The sequence below is a fragment of the Dasypus novemcinctus genome, chromosome 2, assembly GCF_030445035.2.
Source record: "Dasypus novemcinctus isolate mDasNov1 chromosome 2, mDasNov1.1.hap2, whole genome shotgun sequence".
Taxonomy (NCBI): Eukaryota; Metazoa; Chordata; class Mammalia; order Cingulata; family Dasypodidae; genus Dasypus; species Dasypus novemcinctus.
Genome location: NC_080674.1, coordinates 66,748,309 through 66,773,602, shown reverse-complemented (window position 1 = coordinate 66,773,602; position 25,294 = coordinate 66,748,309). Strand labels below are relative to the sequence as shown.

Below are 25,294 nucleotides of genomic sequence, written 5' to 3'. Positions count from 1 at the left end.
AACTAAAGCTTTGAGAGATGTGGATTTTGTAATAAATTGAATTTTAAAAACAAAGTTTTATCTTTGTATTACAACTCTCAGATCATATTTTTCTTTTCTGATCTTTTAAATCTTCTTCTAACTCAGTAGTTCTCCAAATGGAGTCTAAAATTTTAAATAATTATTTCAAAAGCCTGGCAGAAATTAAATGTCTCCTCTACCTGCTGGGAGCCACCCTAAAAAGATACCCAAAGAAATCCCCACAATTTCGTATAGTCTGTGGCACATTGCTATTTGTAAGAATGGTTAACCAGTGACTTCATATGTTGATACTCTGCTTTGATTCTGAATTGTGTTTATGTGACATAGGTTGTTATAAGTGTATTTTGGGATACGAAAAATCATTTGTGGGGAGAGCAGATATAGTTCAGTGGTTTGAGCACCTGCTTCCCATGTACGAGGTCCCAGGTTCAATCCCTGATACCTCTTAAAAAAACAAAACAGTTGGGGAATAAAAGCAATAGAATTGAATTAATTATTTTATGTGTCATTATCTTTGTATGATCAGATTATCTTATTTTTATTGTTAATATATATTCTATACCAAGTATTTCTAGTTTAAATTAAAACCTTGTAACATCAGTAATGTATTCAGTAATATGTTCAATAGCTTATTTTAGATTCTGATAGATTAATATAGTGTGAACTATTTTATATTGCCAATTTGAGAATAAATGCTCCTGTGCTGAGGTAAAATAATGAGAAATCATAATAAATAAGTTAGCTCCAAACAACATTTGAAACATGTCAGTTATGGAAATGGCACATAAATGGTAGCATTTGTTCAAAACCAAATTTTACCTTCATGGAGATGGGTTACTTTGGTGGACTGCATATAATATTACTAGATTGTTCTTAAACGTTTATCTGTTAATTTTAGAAGTTTCTCAAAATTTTTACTTCTAATGTCTTTAAATTCATGTATTAAATTCCTGCCCATTCCAATGGTCTTGCTCTTTTTTGCTATTTTAAAATCGTCTAGGAAGTCATCTACCTGGGAACACTTTATTAGTAATTGGTAACTTTGTGTTATTGTATGTTCCAAAAGTAATAAACATTTATATTTCCTTTCTACTTATTCATTCTTTCTCCCTACTTTTATATTACTGAAATTTCTGTGTGCTATATAAAATGGCCTAATTAATATTAAAAGACAAGAAATACTTTAAATCCACTAAAATAAGAATTATAAAGACAAATGTTTAAATGACTCTTTGAAATGGTGACCCATCTTCCATAAGAACCTCCTTCAAAATGCTCACCTCTTATGCTTTAACAGCAGCATGAGGTCAGGGAAGACTACCCATGGTCTCTTTTAAAAGTAATTCTGAGTGACTATAATGTATTTTATGGAAGAACTGGAAGTAATTTTGTCTCTACTTCTGATCAACTTGCTTTTGCCTTCTTTCCTAGGAAGTGTGTAGAGAGCTCTGGTGCCTCAGCAAAAGCAACCGCTGTGTCACCAACAGTATTCCAGCAGCTGAGGGGACACTCTGTCAAACTGGGAATATTGAAAAGGGGGTAAGCACAAATGTTTTACTAGGTATATGAAATGTAACTTAAACTGATACATTTATGGTACTATTAAATCACTAGGAAATCACGTATATTAAATTAAAATGTGCTTGCAAAAACAAATTCATAGTCAAAATGGGTTGTCGTACTTTGATACCTACCTATACAATTGGGTTGTTTAGAAGACTACAGTGACTATTTTCTGGGTCGGCTTCATCTTTCTCTAGGTAATGTATGAATTTTATTCGTACCAAAAAATCCAACAACAATCTTATAGTCATATACTACAATCTGTTTAATAATATAGTGTAATCTAGTTTTTTTTCTGATAAATTCCCAGAAAAATTATGTGACCCAAAAATAGACTTTGTAACTATAATCTAACTAGAGTCCCTTCTAAGTTGTATAAGGGAAAGAGAATAATAGTAGAAGAATAATAAAATAATTTCTATTTCTAATAAAAATTAGAGCTGAACAATTTTAGTTTCATCAGTCTGGTTTTCAAAAAATGTCATTATCAAGAATTGTTCAGATAGATAGGATAGTTATATGCTATTCCTAAAATTTTTTGGAGTTTCTGAATGTGTGAATTCTATAATTTATTGCTGTAGACTGAATTTACAATAATTACTATTGTCTTCTGTTATAAGTTCTGACTTCTGATACGTTAGCTGGGCTAGTTTCAACAAAAATTATATTGAATTTCAGCTTGCAATGTGATGTTTAAATTAAAAGGATGAAAGCTTTTGGGTAGCTGTCATAGTTTATTAATCCTTGCTGATGGCTTCACTCAGGACCTGTGACTTAGTGTCATGTTGGTGGCTTTTCCATGCTGAGTTTGTAAAGATTGGTAAATTATGCTAAGTATATAAATTGATAAGGTCAGTTTTAGAGAATTAAAATATTTTTTATATTTTATAAGTAGCCAATAAAAATATGGAGACCTTCAAAAAGTCCTTTTTTTAAAAAATAAAGTAGTAGAAAATATTAAGAGCTGCATTCTTGAAACAACAATTTAGGTTCATTTTGGAACCAACAGTTCTTATCAATGACAAGTAGGGAGTTATGTCAATCAGTACTTAGAAGAAATGCAAACCATAAGTGGGGAAGACACAGTGGGAATCTGTTCCTCTGTTTAACATTGATTGATTGTTATTCTAGTGATGTAGTCCTTGGCACTGTTCCTATGTGCCTAGAAATGATACTATCATTAGACCTAACGGCTCTTTATTTATTTATTTATTTATTTATTTATTTATTTATTTATTTATTTTATCCGGTTGCAACCTCATCATTTTGGTGCGTTGCTTTGCCATACAGGGGCCTGCACCTATCCATTCCCTATAGGTCTAGGATGCCTTTTTTCTTTTTTTTTTAATAGATGGTCCCAGAAATTGATCTCAGGTCCTACATATGGTGAATGGGAGTGCAATGGGAGTGCAATTGCTTGAGCCACAGCTGGTTTCCTTACTTTGTTTTTTAAAACATTTAAAGAATTCATTCTTTTAAACACCTCAGAATCTTACTAGACTCTTTCTATAAATTATGTAATCACTCCAAATAAGTAAACCATGGGTAGTGGCTATCTGAGAACATATAGTACAATACCACCATTTATATGTTAAGCAATATTTGATCTTGTATCATGTGTGATTAATAGCAGGGTCCTCAAATGTCATATCATACAGCCACATTACATATATGTGACAGGATTTTGAAATTACAATTTTGAGGGTTATTTAGAAAACACTCTCAAAGAATAATAAAGCTGATGATATTAAATACAAATTTAGACAAACAAATACCTGAAGGAAAATATAATTACTTCTAAGCATATGAGTAAGAATTAGCACAGATAAGAGAAAGTGAATAAAATTGGGCAAAAATATATTTGATCTCTATTAAGATTCACATCCTTAATCTAGGTTAGTGGTTATCAAGTTTTTTATTCCTTTAAGACTTTAGTCCTTCCTTTAAATGAAATATACAGAATGACACTTGACAAAAATGGAAATGCTCTGGTTAAAGGTATCTCTTGCCTGCCCTTTCCTTGGACCCTTGGCAGCTTTTGTTATACCTCCACAAAAGAGGTTGGGCTCCAAATAGGTTGTCTCTTTAAAAACTTTATAAGTGTAGCAAAGATTGTGTGTGAAGGGGTCATTTATATTTACAACATAGCAGTGAAGTATCATAAAGTCAGTACATTGGATATCACCAGCTAAACTTAATCTACAAAACAAATCTAAGCCATTTTTTCAGAGATGTGGAGCATAGGTAGTCTTAAAATAAATGAATGGATCAATGAATGAGTGAACTAATGAAAAAACAAATACTTACGCAGACTCTGAAAAAGGAAAAGGACAGATTGCTAAGAGAAGACCTTCAAAATATTACTATCAGTAACTTAGAATTTCTGCAAAGGCTTTCAAAGAACTGAATCCACCTTAATTATTATGAAAACATATATATATAAAGAGCTACATATGTGAGCTGAAAACTTTTAAATTTATTTTAAATTTATTTTTTGCTTACTGCATTTGCTGTGTTATCCCCTATATCAATATTGTTTTTTATTGGTTTCGGTTATTTTTTTTTCTTTAAGAGAGAAACATGTTTACTGTTGCCAAATGAATGTTTTCCCCTGAAAGGTATATCTATTTGGAAATGCAACCACAGCTCAGAATCATGACTCAAATCAAAACAGCCATGCAAAGAGCAAATGACAAAGTTAAAATGTAATCTTCAGTTAGTCTAGTCAAGTCTGTGTGGTCAGTCTGTATACCTGCCATCTAAATATAGCTGGCATTTCTAGTAATAATGATGGGAGTGATAATGAATATTTTAAAAGCACTTACCATGTGATAGGCACATTTTGCTAGATGCTTTACATCCATTGTTCTGTTTAATATTATCAAAAATTCTATGATGTGAGTACTGTTATTAACTCCATTTCACAGATGAAGAAATTAAGTCTTGAGAGATCAAGAATACATAGCAATTTAATGGCAGGGCTGAGATTCCATCCTGGGTCTTTTTCTGATTCCAGAGTCTTTGTTCCACCATTCCACCTCTGATTTTACTTTATATTCTTATGAGAAAGTTTGTGGAGAAAAAAATATTTTTCTTTGTCACAGGAGTTAAGTGGGTCATAAGCCTGAGTTGATGACAATGTAGTCCACCCTTTAATACTAAATGAATTTTTCATTTATCCACCGATAAGAGTTTGCCATCTCAGGAATCATAGTGGAAAAGCACTATGGATAGGACATAGAACTAAGAATATACCAGCATGTGACAATAGGTAAAAATCATGAATCTGAACTTTAGAGTGAGGGAAAAACTATTTCTACAGTTTAGATATAGTATGAGAATGGAATTAGATAATATCTCAGTGAGTTTTTTATGGGCCTCCTCAAGGGAAGGTGCTACATAATTACTAAAGCATCATCTTTACTTTTCATTATTATTTACCAACCTTATATGATGGTGAGCAGGAAATTCTTCACCAGACTGGCTCAACTGGCAGTCACAAGCATGAGGGAGCATAAGCAAGTTTTTGTGTTTTAGAAACATGAATGGAATATCCATGACCTCTGATCTTAAGTCTGTGAGTTTCAAAACCACTTTCATCAGAAGGAACAAGAAAAGAACCTATATCCTGTCTAGCCAGAAGGATAAAATCAAGGCTACTCATAGTTTTTAATAAACCTTAAAAAAAAAAAAAGGAGGGGGTGTGGAATATTGTTAGAGTGATAGCGTAGGCATATCCAGAGGATTGGATCCACGATGATCTCGTCAAATTCTGGCTGCAAAAGATATGGGATCCCTGCCCTGGGGCGCAGTTCCACAAATGTTCCATGTAAGTATGGGAACTGTTCCATGCACATTTAGCAGATGGAGTAAGAAATATGGCCAAAAAATTAAAAACTGATCTTTGCGTGAGTCCTGGGGGGTCTGACATCGCTATTACAGCCATTGGATGTTTGCCTGAATAAGCCATTCAAGGACTGAATAAGAACCATATGGTCTGAATGAATGTGCTCAGCGACAGTAGCCTTAACCAAAAGAGGAAATTTGATGAGTCCAGACGGTGCACTGGTACTTTGTGTCCATGGGTCAGACATCTACAAATCAATCAATGTAACTTTCAGCCAAATAACTTTCCTTGGATATGGCATCAGCAACAGCCCTTTGGAGAGGAATCAGAAGGATCCCATACTTGATGAAATAGTAAACAAGGATTTAGATTGTAAAAACTCCAGTTGTAGTGTTGGCATTGTCACTGAACAGGATATTAAGGATAATCAAAACCCAATCCTGGCTAGCCCTGATGGTGACCACAAAGAAGGTTCAGCTACTTGGTTTGTTGCCAAAAGTTTGATTTAATGATTCTAACAAGACCCAATTAGAGACATAGTCCAGAATTTGGGCTTACATATGTGACATTGATTCATAATATCTTTGCGTGGGAAACATAGGACTAGATTAGAATAGGATTATTATGTGCCCTTTTAAAGTACTGGATATATAGTAAGATATTTGAAGCTTAAGAACCTCATTCACTTAGTGTAGAGTATAATATATTTTGACTGGGTCCCAAACTATAAACACAGGAATGAAGAAAAAAATAGCTTTTCCAATTGCTCTAGAAATTTAAATATTATGGGATGACAAGTTCTGATTTAGAATTTGGTCTGAAATGTAGATTTAGTATTCCTGCACCTGCACAACAGAAAGATACAGCTTTTAATAGTACTCTGCTCCAACCTTCAGCTCTTTTGACTTGGGAAGAATGTTCTGTATTGAATCACCAATGTCACTTCCCTTGGAGTTTTAGGATTTCTTTCGAGGTCTCTCACTGGACCCAGTATTGGCTATGGTACACAATCTACCATAATCATACTCTAAAATGTCCTAGTTGAAAAGGGAAAAAAAATATTATGAAAAAAAAATTTTGTATACTCATCTAGAAATTTTCCTTTGTGAAAGTCCGATAAATTCTCAAAGTTAGATTATTTGATTTATAATATATCTTGCTTAGAGACAATCTGCTGATGTCTTTGAAGTAAAACTACTTAGTAAATCTTGAAATTCAATGGTCCAATAGCAAAGCATGTTGTTTAATAGTAAATAATGAATAGTGTTTGTAAAGTAAACTTTTAAAGCCCCATTGGATATGCCACCTTTTTATATAGTGTTTCAAATATATCTATTTTATTTAGAAGGAATGTAGAAAGCAAAATTGAACAATTTCAGATTTTATTCTTTTATCTTGGAATGTGAATAATTTTACTCACCTTTCTGAATCTGGTTAAAAACACCTGAATTAGCAAAAGAAACCAAACTTATACAGCTTATCTGGATAATTTAGGTTGAAGAAACAAGACTTTTTTTTTTATGAGGTACCAGAGATTGAACCCAGGGCCTTGTACTTGAAAAGCAGGCACTCAACCACTGAGTTACACCTGCTTCCCAAAATAGTTTTTTAGTATAGTCAAAAATCACTACATTAGATATAAACTTTGGAAGTAAAGCTTAGAAAATGGTTTGCATCTGAATATTTTTCATATTTCAAGAAATGAAGTAAAATTCTGTTCTGTCTGTGGAATAGAGTCTTTACAGGTTTGACAACTTCAGGTATAAGAAAGGAGGAAAATAGAATATACATCACTGGAAAGTCTCACCTTTACATGCTTATAGGATCTGTAAACTTCAAGTTGTTCCATTTGGTGTATTCAAATTATTAGATGTGTGACTTACACACATTAAAATCTTAATAAGTATTGAATAATGCAATAATTTACAAAATTAACTAAAATCACTTGATTCACTATGAAGTTCTCTATGGGTTACTTGAAGCACTTTTTAGCTTAAATGTTTCTTCTTTTAAAGTCATATCTTGCATCAAAATATTCATTTCTGCCACAGAAGAGAAGTAGTAAGAATTCCAAAGAGATTGCTATAAATACAAGGTGGGGGAACAAACCAAACCAAACCAGAGAGAAACACTGATTCCAGTGATCAAAATCAAACACATTATTTGATATATTTTTAGCTGGAAGTATGTCTTCATTGAACTAATAATCTCTAAAATTGTCCTAACCCAAACTATATAGGAATTAAAAAGTTAAATTAGTCTCCATTTTACAGCTACAGAAACCAAAGAAAAGAAAGCAAGTGAGTTGCTTCGAAACAGAAATATTGCTAGAATAAGAACTGAAGTTTATAATATAAAATTCCCTAAACAGACTTAAGCTAACTAAGTTGTTAACTAGCTGTTAAACTAGACACTAGTCTCTTGTCAACTGCTAGATGACTTATACTTACATTATTATTACAAATTCATAATTCTTAACCCATTAAACTTTGCTATTTAACTTTCTGATGTAATTGTCTATTATGTCATAATTTCATGAAATAGATAAAATCGATAACATGAATTTATACAGTGAAAGATCACCTAGCAAACCATTTGTAAAATACTGCTGTTATTTAGATGTTAATTAATGGCAAAAACTGAGCAACATTTATAACCTGGATACTGTATTTATCTTTCACTTTAAGAATAAGTTTTAAAAAGGAAATATGAGAATCTGTGTGACTTCTCACTGTCCTACATTTTGTGAGCCTTCAAGAAGCATGTATAGTAATATTATTAAATACTTTGAAACCTACATCTTTCAGGTTCTCATGGCCTTCACAATTTCTTTGTCCCCTAAAAAATGCAAAAGGTGCAGTATATAGGTCATACTCAAGGGAGTCTGAAATAACATGTGGATTTACATTTGCAGCTAAATTTTTTTTTATCTCTTGTTGTATTGCATTTTATGTAATAGAAACAATCCAGTAGAATATATTATCTTTACCTAATCCTGCACTCCAATTGATTTTTTTATATTTTTGGGCAGATAAACCCAGTAAGTGGCCTTGGGCAGCTTAACTCACTCAGGTTCTGGTTTTCTCTTCTGAAAAAATGAAGTGCTTGGACCACATGAATTCTACAGCCCTTTCAAGCTTTAGGTGCAGCTCAGTTATTATGTAAATAAATGTAAAATAAAGTTTTAATGATATTTGAAATAAACAATGCATTGTTTCCCACTTGAAAAAAAATAGATGTTTATGCTTGATGAGTTTAGGATTTTTTAAAAGTTTCAGTTGCCATTAATTGCATCCAAGAAAAAAAAACAGTATTTCCTGGCCAGGAGTACAAACTCAGATATGCTTGTAGTAATGAAAAAGGAAAATGGAGATTACTTGGCCCAATGTTATGACTTTGTGTAGGAGAGGTTTATCATAATTAGTATATCATTACACAATGGATTGTCTTCAAGACCAACTTGGTGAGTCATAGGCTGGCAGCTGGAATAGTCCCTCCCCCTTAAGTGTACATTATTAACATCTCTTGTCCCAGAATTGGTATTACATTATCAGTTCAGCCAACTGCCTCTGCTTCATCATTTTGCATCAGTAATTTTCTTCACAGTGATTTTCATGGTCAAAATACATAATCCTTCTTAATATCTTATTTTAATATTTATTAGACTTAGGGTCAGAATGTTATTCCTAATAGGCAACTAGATTTTTATTTCCTCTTGCCTACTATTGTAGGAGAAATAAAAGCGCCCAAGAGCACCCTGTGCACAGCTGACAAGGCATAGCTTGTCAGTTGCTGACACGCTGTTTTTAAGGCAACCACATAGCTGAACGGAAAGGCTGCTGACCACGAGGTCAGACAGAATGGCAACCAAGCCCTGTCCAGCTACACCACGTCTTCTTCCTCCTCTCCGAGCCCCTCTCCCTTTGTTTAATCCCCACCAGTCAAGCAGTATGGCACGAAACTCAGCCTGCGCGATCAACCTAACCGTCCCCCATAGCTTACCCCTCTCCCTGTTTGGGCATATATTCGCCTCCTCCAATCAAAAACCGCCTAGCCCCCCCTTCCCTATTGCCCTGAACTATAAATTGCTGTTTCTACGTAATAAAGTTAGACTTGGTCCAGAACCCTGCCTCCGGAGTGTGCATAGTCTCCGTATCTGTCCTCACTCCCCCGGGGCCAACTAGTTCGAGCGCACAGGCCTGGGGCACGCCTCAGTCCGGTGGAAAAAGGTAGCAGTGTCAAATTGCGACAACTATTTTATGGACAACAGCAGCCCCTAAAAAGTACTTCATGTTGTTATAACAACCAAAACATTCACTGAGTGCCAACTATATTCCAACTACCAGGGAAAAAAGATAAATTTAGCCCTCTTTACCATCCAGTATCTCCAGTTCCTTTCAAGCATATAATAACCAAAACAGGACACAAAATTCTATAATTTAACTGATGTATTCATTCATTCATAAACTTTTTGTTCCATACTCACTACATGCCAGATACCATTCTAGGCATTCAATATTTCCAACAAAATATTCTTCAGTAATGGAAATATTCTGTATATGTGCTGTCCAGCATAGTAGCCACTGCCTACCTGTGTCTATGGAACACTTGAAATGTAGCTAGTGGGTCTGAGGAACTGAATTTTTATTTTAATTAATTTAAATTTAAATAGCTACATGTGGCATATTGGCTATCATATTGCACAGTAGGGGAATTCCTTTGTTTTAAGGCTTTTATATTCTAGAGAGTACAGACAAACAATAAAATAATTTGAAAAATAACAGGGTAATTTCAAGTAGTGTTAAGTGGTGTGAAGGAACTAGTGATTACATCCTAGGGGGAAGGATGAGTTACTACTTCAGAATAAGGGTGGTCAAGGAGAGACATCTCTCATGATACTAGACGTGAGAATTCTGAATGATGGAAGATAGAAATATAAAGAATTGGGAGAGGGAAACGGACTTGGCCCAGTGGATAGGGCGTCCGTCTACCACATGGGAGGTCCACGGTTCAAACCCCGGGCCTCCTTGACCCGTGTGGAGCTGGCCCATGCGCAGTGCTGATGCGCGCAAGGAGTGTCCTGCCACACAGGGGTGTCCCCCACGTAGGGGAGCCCCACGGCAAGGAGTGCGCCGGTGAGGAGAGCCGCCCAGCGCAAAAGAAAGTGCAGCCTGCCCAGGAATGGCGCCGCCCACACTTCCCTTGCGGCTGATGACAACAGAAGCGGACAAAGAAACAAGACACAGCAAATAGACACAGAGAACAGACAACCGGGGGAGGGGGGGGTAATTAAATAAATAAATAAATCTTAAAAAAAAAAAAAAAGAATTGGGAGAAGAACATTACCAAAAAAGCAGCACATACCCTAAGTAAGAAACAAGCTTAATGTATTGAAGAAAAGAAAGGCCAGTGCATCTGGAGCAATCTGTGCAAGGGAGAGAATGGGGCTGAAAAAGGAGGCAGGGACTACCTTATAAAAGCCATTGTTCTAGAGTGAAGGGAGGTTGGAAACCACCCAGGTCCTTTAAGCAAAAAGGTGACATCACGTGATGAGATGCTTTTGAAAGATCTCTCTAAAAGCTCTCTGAAGACTGGATTATAGGTAGAAAAATATGGAGACAGGAAGACTATGTAAGAAGCTATTCCATTTGGACAGTTTGCTCTAGGTTGGAAGCAGTGGAGATGGTGAAAAGTAAACAAATTCTACTTGGAAGTAGAACCAACAAAGCCTGGTGATAAAATTAGTATAATAAACTGATTACTTTCGTTCTTTAAAATATTTCTCTTTACATAAATACAGGTTATATTTTTATTTAACAATCTAACATTGTTTACACAATTTTAATAACCGTGTTCCCTTTCATTGATATAAACAAACAACTTTCATAGCATCAGTATGGTTTGTCAAAGTTTGATAATTCAGGAATAGTCACCAATAAAAGCCTACAAATGCTTGGTTTAAAAAATAAGGCTTTCATTTAGCCATATTCTGCAAATAAGATTTATCATGCTAGAGTTATGAGCTGATTATGCGATGTCTGCGTCTCGATAAATTATTCCTGGCTTTCTACTTATGTGCAGTCTGTGTGGTTTATTGCAGAGAGTAGAGCTGAGCAGAATTCCAGTACACATGTTCATGCAGAAGCCATACACATGGCTAGTCAGTGTATATAAGGGTTTTTTTGTACCCAGTCCCTAGTGTCTTGGCATTAGTTTTATTATGTCTGCAGTGCTCATGTAGATGAAATGCCACAACACATTCTTTTACCATTGTAGCCTCAACCAGATTTTTTTTTTTTTTTAAAGAAAAAGCAATTGCCATCATAAAAATTCCTTACTGGGGAATTTTCCATACGGCGTTATCATTCCATGAGTCTAATAATAGTGGATATAAAGAAAAAAAGTTTCAATATTAAAATATCTGAAAAAGACTTGATATCTGTAGCTACCTCTGTAATGAGAAACACTAAAACTCTGGAGAAGAAACAAGGAAAAAGAAGCAAAATGTCAGGTGTTTTAAAACTCCTGTACATGTTAGAGATTTATAAATCATGACTTAGCTAAAGATAATTTGCAAATCACATACTCCTTTACCAATGTCTAAACATAGTTAAAGACCTATCAGTCTGTTATCTATTGGGAGAATGCTAATGCCTACAATTGGTCATTACCTGGTCCTCAAGTGTTTCTGTCCTGATTGCTCTATCTGCCTAAAAGCTAATTCTTTGTTTTCTGTGAAATCTTGCAGTGGTGTTATCAGGGAGATTGTGTTCCTTTTGGCACTTGGCCCCAGAGCGTAGATGGGGGCTGGGGTCCCTGGTCACTGTGGGGAGAGTGCAGCAGGACCTGCGGGGGAGGCGTCTCCTCATCCCTAAGACACTGTGACAGTCCAGCGTAAGTAGCTAAAGTAAGCCGGAGCCAACAAAATGACACAGTTGGAAACGATTCAAAGCTGTGGTTTCATATGTTATCTGTAAAAACGTTTCACTAGTGAGCCAAATGCTTGTCTTCAGAACAAGTAATAGGCACAGGAAAGTGGAGGAGCCTTGTTAGACAGACTTTCTTTTTCTTCCTTTCCCTTTCCTGTATAACCAAAACTAAAAAAAAAGAAAAAGAAAAGAAAAGAAAAATGAAAAGCATTGTGTATCTATCCCAGGTATAGCCAGACTTTTAATCTAGTAATAATCAGATAGATTTCCTCCCCCCAAAACTATTGAATTATGGATGAATTTAGGTCTGGTCTTAGCCACATTACCATTATTCCCAGGAAACCTAAGGTCTTTTCACATGTCACATAAAATTATTACTGCTACATTAGTATTAAAAGGACCAATGAGAGCACTTCAGGGGTTGAAATGCCTTGATTCGCATCACAAATCACAATGAAAAGAATACTGCCCGTGTGTTAAAATAGTTTCCATTCACTTGCCCCTATTAATCATCTTCCGGAACTGCCACCACTTTTCTCTCCATGACTGTTTTATGCAGGTCAGACTGTTCCTCTCCCACCACTCTTTTCTCCAGCCCAGAGTCCCCCTGGCCCACGGCCAGCCCCATCAGTATTCTTTGCTAGTCGTATTGCTTATCCCCCCACCAATGTGGATTACAGGTGGACCATTCCTCCAGCTGTACTTTCTTGCCCTCCCTGAGACTAAACTGCTTCTTAGCTGCTGCCTGTTGGGTATTTCCATTTTTTGTCCAGAGCTCAGGTTAAGGACCTTCTCATCCTTGCAGAGTGATGTTAAGATATTTCAGCTCTCTTTTTCCTCTCTGGGGTAAAAGGTAGCTTTTCTTTTCTTTTTCTTTTTTTAATATCATTTCTTATTTCAACTCAAGACTTCTTTATTTTGCTCCTCTCTCTAAATGTGGATAGTCTCTTTTCTTCTCTTTTACTATTTTTAGTTTGAAATTGTTTTTCTTTATATTAGTTCTATGTTTCTATTCTCTTGCTTTCTATTGATTATTACCCTCCTGTTAAACAGAGCTCACTGTTACCCACTTAGGTGAAATGGAGCAGTTGCCTGAAACTCGTCATGCTATAGCCATCCCCACTACATTGTTTTTGTCTGATCAACCCATTTTTCTCAAACTGTTTCAAGCTAGACCATTTCCTTTCCTTATTTAAGTCAGCATTCACCAACATTCAAAATATATGCAAAATGTGACTTTAATTATCCCAGCAATATCAGTGAGCCAAAATTATAATTTAAACTTGTTTTTTTAAAACAAGCATAGAATAAATAGTCTATGTTCCACTGTGGGCTACTGTAAATTAATAACCGAAAGGAAGAAAGCCTATGATAATAAATAATAAGCCCTGATACTAAGGGAATTATCTGGACTGCTTTTAAAAGAAGAAATTTGTTGTTTTTCTCTATTGAAGAGTACCATGTCCAAATAATAGCATATGGCTTTCCCTAATGTTAAATACTTAATTAAAGATTAATTTGTGTAAATCAAGTATTTGACATTTATTTTTCATTAATGAGTGTTACATAAAGTATTTATATAATGCAAAGCCATCTTATTTTTAGATTTAATTTTTTAAAACTTCACATAATATTTGAAATCAGTTAGTAATCCATTTTTTTGCATTATTTTCTTTGGATGAAAGCTATTTCTGGAGATTTATTAAGTGTACTCTCCCTGTTTCCAGTCTGTTAATAAAAGAAAAAGTGAACTTTTAATTTCCTACTTGGTGAACAAATGCCATCAAATTATGGCGATTGTTGAATATAATTCAAGTGGCTTTTCATTATAAATAAGGGATTTTTAACTCATTGTATTAAACTGAGCACCTGGTTTCTATGATAATTAGAAAATACATTGATTTAATTAATTTTCTTCACTATGTAAATTCATAACAATTAAGAGAACTTCTAAAGTTGCTCATACTAAATTTGTATGCTCAACAACCATAATCATTATTGTTAACAATCACTAGCATATTATTTAATGATTAATAAAATGTCAAATTTTGTGTTTTCTTAAAGTAAACTCTAATATGTTTTCATCAAGCAATATATGTAGCCATTGTGTGGACAGATATGTTATATTCACATATTAAACAAAATGTTTTCTCAGACCTTCAGGAGGTGGAAAATATTGCCTTGGGGAAAGGAAACGGTATCGCTCCTGTAACACAGATGTAAGTAAATACAAACTCTACTGTGAAAAATTAGCTTTCTTTTTCCCAAGAGCAGGGAAATTTTTAAAATTGTAAGCTACTTGATCAGAAATTCATGTATCTGGGGGGGTCACATGAGTTTCTAAATTTATTAATAATAAAGGGATCCAGCCTTTGCTCCATCAATTCCATCAACCAAAGTGAGGGGGAGCTCCGGCACTGGGAGTCCACTCCCCCAACAGGTATGAAAAGAGCCCTACATGTCCCCAGCTGCCCCCCACCAAGACTCAAACTCACCACTACCTTTCCTGAGCCCGCCAGTATAATCTTATTATGCCTATGTCCCATTTTATATTTGCCACTATAAGAAGCCCCAGACTCCTACATCGTCCCTCATCTTTTAGATGTGCAGTCCCCTAAGTCTCTGCACATGACTGCTTCTGTTCTATTTCATATGCTTTCCTAACCACTAACACTCTTCCTCTGTGCCCTCTGAAATCATCATTATCATTCATCAGCAGCAAAAACCCAGGTATTCCAACTTTAAATATTCTGTCCCTTCACCTTACTGTAAAGGAAACTCATACTATCTGAAGATACTGCATCCTTCACAGCCTTCTAAAGTGGGGCTGCTGTTTTCTCCCTTAGCCCTTGAAAGACTGGGCATACATACAAACAGTTCTTATTTCTACACCATCTTAAAAGAAAAAAAATTTTTTAAACCTTTGTCTACTACCACTTCCCTGCCAGCTATTACCCAAATTTTCTGTTCTCCTTGAAGCAAAATTCCTCAAAATATTTGTCTATACTCACTGTTATTAATTCCTCTCTTCATTTTTTTCCCCTAAAATTATACCTCACAGATTTTTTCCTCTATCACTGTTTAGAAAATTTTCTTGTCAAGTCACAGAGCACTTCCATGTTGCTAAAGCCAGTATTCAAATCAGTCCTCATTCTACTTGGTTAAGTGTGGTTCTGCAACCTCTTGGTTGTCCTCTTACCTCACTGCTTGCTCCTTATCATTCTTCTTTGCTGGTTCCTACTCTTTTCCATCATCTCTTAATGTTAGAATACCCAAAGTTTAGTCCTTTGCTTTTTTCTTTACTCTGCCAATACTCATCTGCTTGGTGATCTCATCTAGTTTCATTGCCTTTGAGCTGCTTATATTTCACTTGGTCCCCAATTTTATATTGTCAACCCAGACTTCTTCCATAAATTCCCAACCTATATCTTACTATTGGTTTCAATTCTTTTTTTTAAAAATAGATTTACTTCTTTTATTTATTTGTTCTGTCGTCACCCACACACACACACACATTGTCTGCTCTCTGTGTCCATATGCTGTGCATTCTTATTTGTCTGCTTGTCTTCTCTTTAGGCTGCACCAGGAACCAATCCTGGGACCTTCCAGAGTGGGAGAGAGGCACTCAGTCTCTTGCGCCACCTCAGCTTCCTGGTCTGCTGCATTTCTTATTGTTTCTTCTCTGTGTCTCTTTTTATTGCATCATCTTGCTGTGCTAACTCTCTGCTCAGGCCAGCTTGCCACATGGGCCAATACTCCTGCGTGGGCCAGCACTTCCTGTGGGCCAGCTCACTGTGTAGGCCAGCTTGCCTTCATCAAGAGGCCCCGGAAATTGAACCCTGAACCTCCCATACGGTAGATGGGAGCCCAGTCACTTGAGCCACATCTGAGTCCCTGTTTCAATTCTTAATAGACATCTAATATTTAACATGTTCAAGTGTTACCTCCAAAACATCTCCGCAAGCCTGTTCCTCCAGGAGTCTTCCTCATTTCATGCCAATTCCATTTGGCTTAAGCCCAAACACTAAAGTCATTCTTGATTCCATTCTTTGTCATATAGCCTATTTCCAATCTCTCTGAAAATTTTTTGGTCTTTTCTTTTAAAATACTTCATAAATCTAATCACTTCTCACTCTCTCCAGTGCTCCCACCCTGGTCTGTAATCACCATCTTTTGTTGGACTATTCTAATAACCTCTTAAGTGGACTCCTCATTGCTACTCTTGCTGCCTACTATCCTCAATATAAGAAGGAAAATGAGTTAGATTATTCTCCAGTGGCTGCCCATTTTACTTAAATCCAAAGTCTTTACAAAGGCTTGCAAGGCTTACGCAATCTGGCCTTCCATTCCTCTGAATTCATCTCTCATTACTTTCCTCCTCATGTGCTTTGCTCCAGCCACACGGGCCTCCCTCCTTTAACATACCAGGCATGTTCCCACCTTAGCTTTTGCAGTGGTAATTCCCTTTGCCTGGAATACTCTTCTTCCAAGCATCCACATTACTAACTCTTTGCTTACCTTTGAGCACCTCATCTTTGCTCAACTGTTACCTTCTCATTGAGGCCTAGCCTAAATACCATATTTAAAATTGCAACCCTCCCTACTCTCTGCAACCCTGGAACTCCTGATTCTCCTGACCCTGCTCTATTTCTCCCCATACTATCTTCTAACATGCTCTATAGTCTATTTATCATATTTAATTCTATTAAATTTCTATCTTGAAATAATTACATTCAACTTCAATTACAGCAATCTTGTCAAGTTACCAGCAATATTTATTCATGCATTCATTTAACAAATCATTAAGAGCCTATTGTATACAGGATTGTGCTAGGGTGAGAAAGGCAATCTTTGTACTCAATAATTTACTGGGAAACTACTTAAATAGAGAATATCACAATACAGAGTGATAAGTGATATGGTAGAATAAGTATGGTATACTATAAAAACCTCATATAATTGTTATCTAGTCTATTCAGGGATTTAGGGATTGCTTCCCACAGGAAGCTTAAGACCTGAAGGGCAAATAGCCCACCAGAAAAGAAGAAAGAAAGAATGACAATGAGAGTATTCTAAGCATAAGGAAAATTAAGTGCAAGTCCTGGAGGTTAAGGAGTGTGATCTTTACCTTGAGGCAATAAGAAACCACTGAAAGATTTATATAAGTGACTGACAGCCTCAGACTGCTATTTTAGATGAGCATCTGTGGGAGAAAGAGGTAACAACAAAACAACAAATGAATCAAGAGATGTTTAAGACTATAGGTGAGAAAACAAAACAAACAAAAACAAAAAGAATATTGGTGAGAATGATTGAAATGCTGAGCCTAGCCATTCATATGCTAGGAATGATAGCGGAGTCTAAAGAGGGCTAACAGGGAGGAAATTTAAGGCCCTAAATTCAAAAGGCCATAAAATCAAAGTATCAGTATAAAAGGAAAAATAGGGTGAGGGAGTTAGAAAATGAGATGATTAGAGAAAGAAATGTATTTGAATATAAGATATGAGAAGTGAGACTCTCCTCGATGGGAACAAAGCTGAGGTATGGCCATGAAAGTGTATGCCTACCCTTAAACAGAGATGAAGGAGTTTAAGGAACTTTAAGGTTGGCAAGTTTGTAGGGTCTTCATGTGAAATGTTGAAATCAATCAGGATGATGATAGAACGTGGATTATAGAGTGAGATAGAACCAGATATCAAACTCTTAATAAACGAGAGAAACTAAGTATCATGAGGTTTAGTAGGAACCAGTGATGAAGCCAGATAGTGGTTTGTATAGATGTCCCAAGTCTCAGAGGAATAGAGATTTTACACAAGAGTGAAAGAATGGAGAATGTGCTATATATCAGAAACTTGAATTGTCGAGCTTTCTCTTTGTGGGTTGTCATTTCTTTTACCATCTTTGCCTTCATTTTAGCTATTAGCAAATGATAAGGAGATACAGCTAACAACTGTGTCATGGATACACACATATAATTAATGATTTTTTGTTATTAATTTGGATTCTACTATTTCAGAACGTGAGCAATTCAGTTACCATCTGAAATTTATTTTCATGTTACCCAAGACAATAAAGTTGGCAAAGCATAATTTGTGTAAAGTAGATCCTGCTTAATATAAACTAATCTATCAAAATTTGAGCTTTCCAAAACACATAATCTAATGCTGTCCCGTAGAACTGTAATGATGGAAGTGTTTTATATCTGCAATGTTCAGCATGGTAGCTACTAGCCAGATTCACCATTGAGCTCTTGAAAGGTGACTAGTGCAACTGAAGAAATGAATTTTTAAATTAAATTTAAATTTAAATAGTCACATGTGGCTAGTAGCTACTCTATTGGACAGCACAGAATTAGACAGTCTAGATCTGCAGTAGAAACATAAATGTTATAAAGAAGATAGCAAATATTATATATAAAGTTCTCCAAACAAAATCAACTTTAATTCAATTGTAAAATAAATGTAGAGAGGACTTCCATTTCTTGTAATTATCAATTAGGTTATTCTGACAGAGTTTCCCACAGAAATAAAAAAAACATTGCCGAATAAAAATTTTTTATTATCATTTTAAAATTAGCTAAGAGCTGACTAGATAGTGGAGAAAATATCAGGTCAAAATCTGGGAGAAAGAGGGACACAGAAAGGTAAATGAAGCATCAGAGGATCTAAACTACATTTGCCCTGATAATATTCAGAGGAAGTGAAGAGATAAACTACTCCAGTTTCTCTTATGTTTGAGAAAAAAAAATTCCCAAAGACCTTTCCTTGCTCCCTCAGCGGTTTTTATCGACCAGGAGGCCATATACTCACCCCTAAGACAGTCTTTGGCAAAGGCAATGGGATTACCATAAATGGTATAGACTAATCTAGATGGCCTCTAAACTCTTATTAGAGTCACCTGTCCTGAGAGGTAGATTCCTGAGGGAAAAAAAAGTTCTATCAGCAAGAAAGTAGAGAAATAAATTTTGGGTAAGCCACAAGTGCCCGCCTCAGCCCTCTTGTAGTTTCCATCTTTATTAGTAAAGGTAGTAGCAACAGTAGTAGAAGTAGCTGCTGCTAACATGTACTGGACCCTTATTATATACCAAACATATTATTTTACCGTATCTTTTCTCTGAAAGAAGTTCTCTACTTTCTCCTCAGTAGTGAGTTGACTTGGTAGGATATTTTAAATTTCCCTTCTATATAAATCTAGGAAAACTATCATAATTTTAAGATATGAGTCTATTTTGTTACAGCCTTCTTTCTACAACATATATCAGTGGATGTTCATGCACTATTTTGTGCCATATTTCGTGCCCCAATGTAATCTAGCAGCTGAACTCAAATTATATTGACACAGCTGAACAACTGAGGGAGCTTATACTGGAGATGATGACCATTCACCCCATGTTCTCCTTTACATTTAGTTTGGCCACATTCTCTATCATAAAAGTATTTATTGTATGATTCTGCCTGTTTTTTAATATTGTCTCTATAAATTAGCATCTTCACCCCTTCCTCATTAACTTAATTTCACTTTTGTTTTTAAGATTAAGTCCTATGTTTATTGCAGTATTTCTTAAGAATTTAGTGTGTATTTTAACACAATTGGTATTGTTTCTGTTTTTGTTAGTGCTTTAGCTTTGAATTGTCTGTCTCTAATTCTGTTTTCCAATATGTCTGTTATTTTTAGCGTGCAACTTTGCAAAGTGAAATTTTTTAGGAATGCATGTTTTCTGTTAGAACAGAAACCTCCTGTATTTTCAAAATCTACTCTAAGAGGTTCTATTATATAGACTAATACAAGGAAGCTATATTTTCAAAATCTACTCTAAGAGTTTCTGTTACATAGACTAATATAAGTCAAGAAATTTAATGATAAATATTGAAAGAGGGTGAGTTGATTGAAGCAAGAGTAAGACTGAATAATGCAAGCAAGAGTTCAGTATTTTCCAATTAGCAAATTATGAGTATAATTTTAGAAACATTATAGTTTTATTGTGTCTGTGTCCTTTAAATTCACCTTGGTACTTTTTCTAAAAGTATAATGATTGATGTGTTCCCTCTTTCATTTTATACTGCTTAGTATCTATTTTGTGTCAGCTACCCTAATTTAAGGGATTGCAGAGAGTATATTTGTCTTCTATCAGATCAGCCTTCTCCTTTATTGCATGTTTTACATACTTTAATCATATGAGGATCATATTTTATGGCCCTCAAATTAAGATCTGAGAGAAAATTTTCCAGTTATTCAGAAACCAATTTGACAGTCAAGACCTAGAAAACAATTCATAAGCATTTTTGAATAGGTCATTTACAACCCAAGAGCTTTTCTTGAGATTTAAATAGGGAATGATGCAAAGGATAAATTCAAATGATCCTGAAAGAATTATCTAATCAGTTCCTGAAATAAGGCAGAGGCAACTGGTCAAATAGCAGGAGCACCAGAGTTCTTTATTTATGTCATGATGAACAGCAGCCTTTTGAGTCTTTAAGACTCGCTCTGTGCTTTCCAACTTATGCCCAGAATGCACTTTACAATATGCCATAGAAAATCTAGGAGAAATTAGGTAGATTCACATGTATGTGATAGATCCTACTTGAATTCTTTTTAAGACCTTGGAACCCATAACCTTCCCATCCAGTATAGCAGTCTTGACCCTCTCGTTTCTGTGATTACTAGGTGTTAACTATAGTCTGCTTGGTTCTCATGTTTTTACATATAATAATAATTATTATTATCGTTATTATCCATTATAACCCTCTGAATTGTTTGTTTAGAGTCAAATATTCAGAATAATAATCTTAAAAGGAATAAATTAGAATTTGAAGGAAAAGGAAAATTATATATAGCTGGGATATGTTCATTGCCTTAAGTATTTACCAGAAGGTCCTTCCACTTGCTAATGGTATACCACAGATTTTGCTCTGAGTTTCCCAGTGTTCAGAATAAATAGGCAAACACTATAAGATCTAAGATTCATAATGTCTTATAGACATGACAAAAGGAGATATATGCACAAAGGAACACTACTATTTTAATGCTTTGATACCCCTTCTCTATGAAACCCTAACCCTGCTAAATTGGATTGAAACATAAGGCTGACAGGACCCAGAAATTAGAACCCCAGAAACAATGTGGGCCAAATAGTCTTAAAAATAACAAACAAGATAGCCATGGTTTTTCCCTAATGCTGTTTTATTTTTACCACAGAGATTTAAAGGGTTTAGAAGTTCACAGAAGAGAAAAGCTCTCCAGGGGAAAGTGACCTTGTTCCTATTAGCTCCTGTTCCACTTACCCTAGTTTCAAGGAAAGGGATCCACAGATACAGAAGACTCAACTTATAAACACAAAATCTTCAAATCATTAAAGATTTAAAAATATATCAGAAAAAGGTGTCCAGTTGCAGAGTTAGCCTGTCTACTCTCAATAGCAACATAACCAGCCTAAAAGTTGAAAGTATTCAGATGCTGGACTCTGAGGCTGATTTTTGGCATCTGAATGTATTGGATGTATAGTTTGTTCTCTAAATAATTATTGGTCATCCTCGAAAGCCTCCAAAGTAGCTAGGTGAGGACTTTTTCTCTGACATGCACTTGATGGTCTCCAGGTCAGAATAGTAGGTTAAGACCAATAGCTATAGCAGAAAACATTGATATACTTTTCATCTTGAAGTTACTGAGAAACCAGAAGCATTTATGAAAGACATATGGTAGAACTGGATGAAGCTTTTTGTTACCATCAAACCAGGAACTATAATTGAGTATTTGGCATCATGAGCTAATCTGATGAGATGGCCATGTGGAACTTGGGTTTGGAGGACAGAATTTTATAAAGTCATGATGCTAAGGGTTCATTGGTTGAGGATACAGTTCCCTTCTCTGAACATAGAGATACATCGTTGATTAATAAATGTACAAAAGTAGGAGCAAACATGATTGTTTATTAGTGCCATTATGAGAATTAAAGACCCCAGATCTGTGCTGAATTTTCTGCATGGTATTTGCTCAGGAGATGCTCAAAAATATACTTTTGATCAATTTAACCTCAAGGAGCACAATACTTATTTTGTGTATGAACTCTTTTTTTTATTACTTTATTTTTTCCCCCTTCCCCCCCGCCCCGTTGTCTGTTCTCTGTGACCATTCGCTGTGCATTCTTCTGCATCTGCTTGTATTATCCAGCGGCAGTGGGAAACTGCATCTCTTTTTTTTGTTGCGTCATCTTGCTGCATCAGCTCTCCGTGTGTGCGGCACCACTCCTGAGTGGGCTGCGCTATTTTTTCACGCAGGGTGGCTCTCCTTGCAGGGTGCACTCCTTGTGTGTGGGGCACCCCTACGCGGGGGCCCCCCTGTGTGGCATGGTACTCCTTGTGTGTGGCAGCACTGCGTGTGGGCCAGCTTACCACATGGGTGAGGAGGCCCTGGGGACTGAACCCTGGACTCTCCATATGGTAGATGGATGCTCTATCAGTCGATCCACATCCACTTCCCTGTATGAACTCTTTTTACTGGCATAAAAGAATGTTGACTACTAATTAGGCATTTCTGCTTTCCTGAGAAATCTTTCATTTCAATGACTTAAAACTATCATGTATAATGTTCCAAGAGGGTAGGAATTGCTAGGCATATTATACTTTTTTTAAGTAGTGGAATTTAATGATTGGTGTGATAAATGCCTTCCTAGAAAACTCGATATTTGTAAAGATTAAAAATATGGATGCATTAAGGTTATAAATCAAATTTTAAATCAAAGCCTAAAGAAAACATATTAACCACTATGAAAAGAACTTTTCTGCATTTCTAACAAAAATTTTCTGATGACATACATTTCACACCAAATGTATGAAAGCAGGAAGGAAGAAGCCACAGAAGGTGGAAAAGAGGCAGAAAAAAGAAGTAGAAGAACAAAATGCCCATTTTATTCATTTTACTATTTTACCTGAGACTGTAGGAATCCTTGTGTCTTCTGCCCTTTTCCCATAAGAAGAGAAGAAGAATGTGAAAGGTGAAGAAAAGGTTTTTTCCCCTTAGTCTCTTTCTTATCCTTGATTATCCACAAGGCATAATACAGTGTTTTCAAAATTGTCTTCAATTAAAGGACATTTGGGGATGTATTTCTCTTGAAGGCAAGGGCATTTTGGGTGTATTTTGCAAATGGACAAAAAAGGAGGCACAAAAGAATATAGTGACTTGCCAAGGTCTTTGAGACAAAACATGGATTAGGACCATGGTAATAGAAATGCCACTGTAAAGCTTGTCAGTGGAATCTGAGATTTCTTTCTATGGCAACTTTCATGCCCCAATGAATTCTTCTTCTTCTTTTTTTTTTTTTTTAATTTACCTACCAATAAAAAGTATTAGATTTAGTTAAAAGGAGATACTTCTTAACAATAACTATAATTAGAAGTTCAATGTGCTAACATATATATATATATCTAGGGGAAAAAGTGTAATTATGGTTCTAATAGTATTTTTTTATTTCTTTGAAATGCTAAGAAGATCAAATGATGCTGAGAATTGCAGCTTTGCTCTCTAGATTTATGGAGGGACCCTGCTGGTTGGTTTTGAGAGGAAAAGGATGCTTGATTAGTGTTAGCACTAGGAGGCTGAAATCATGTCAGGCTTATATAAAACCTCTTTTGCTTATGCCCACTGTTTTCTGTTAGAGTTTCTGCATAGTGTCAGCATTCAGTATCCTTAAGTAATTTATAAAGCATTACTCCTTAAACTCTCCATTATTCCTAAGCTAAACAAAAAAATTCATTTTACATGACTTTTCCTGAAGATATTACTCTTTTCTTTGACCACTCTCATTCTTTGGAACCAGCATATGCAACTCCTGCTGAGCCTATTTCTAATCAAAGCAAATTCAGAGAGAGTACCCACTGATGGCAACATTGAAATCAGGAGACCAGAACATGAGCTAATGTATTAGAAACAGGGAGTCATGGAATCAAGTCCCAAGATTACTGTAATTCCTATAAGCCCTGCCATCCTCCCTGCTTTTCAGTGAGCACCCTAAACACACTCCTACTTCAGAACCTTTGCATTTAATGTTTCCTGGAACATTCTTTTCACAGATATGTACATAAGTCATTTCCTCAGTTCCTTTTAAATCTTTCCCCAAATACCACATTATCAGAGAGGATTTCCATTATCATACTATTTAAGAGCCTCCATCCTAACTCACTATTGATCCTTACCCTGCTTTATTTTTCTTCTTTCTCATCTCCAGATAGAGTAAGCTACATGAAAACAGGAATCTGGTCTGTTTTGTTTATTGCTGTATCCCCTGGGTCTATATTATATCTGATACATGTATGCATCTTATAAATTTTGCTGAATGAAAGAATGACACTTAAGATCAGTTCCTTGTGCCTCATTTTAGGAGGATTTGTGATAATTATGAGACACCATAGGAGAACTATAAAGGTATAAATACCTTTCAGTTAGAGATTAGATTGTTCAGTGTGTATTCAGAAGAAAGAAGAAACACCACTGATCTACAAGACAGGCTTTGCTTAAACATAAGGGAGAACCTGTTAATAATTGCAGTATTTGAAAGTATTTGATTTACTTTTCTGTAGGTGTTCATACAGATTGAATGACCACTTTGGGGATAATTGTAGAGGAAATACAAGCATCTTGTGCAAATTATATTAGATTACTTCTAGCACCAATTCTTAAAAGTGTATGCTTCTGTATTGACTCAAAAATTAATGTGCTCTTCTGTTCATTGCTGCCGGACAGATTTAACATTAACACCCTAACCAGGAGTAGGCAAATTGCAGCTCTCAGGCCAAATCCCATCTGCCACCTGCTTTTTGTAAATAAATTTTTAATGGAACACAGCCATGCTCATTCATTTGTATATTGCCTATGGCTTCTTTCACAGTGTCAGAGTAAAGTAGTTGCAACAAACAGTAGATTGTTGTTTGTTGGAACTATG

General features: G+C 35.5%; 1 protein-coding gene across 8 annotated transcripts in view; it reads left to right on the top strand.

Moving 5' to 3' along the window:
* Window positions 1-25,294, top strand: part of ADAMTS6 (ADAM metallopeptidase with thrombospondin type 1 motif 6) — a 313,210-nt gene that overhangs the window by 213,775 nt on the left and 74,141 nt on the right. For 7 of the 8 annotated variants that reach the window (XR_011645856.1, XM_071208283.1, XM_058309311.1 and 4 more), the window contains 3 exons: window positions 1,453-1,560; window positions 12,180-12,325; window positions 14,516-14,579. Coding sequence is in view for 7 of the 8 variants with exons in the window: in XM_071208283.1 (XP_071064384.1) it covers window positions 1,453-1,560; window positions 12,180-12,325; window positions 14,516-14,579 (318 nt within the window). In the remaining variant the exon portion in view is untranslated. The remainder of the gene's footprint in view (window positions 1-1,452; window positions 1,561-12,179; window positions 12,326-14,515; window positions 14,580-25,294) is intronic. The other variant, XM_023590878.2, reaches the window with a different exon arrangement.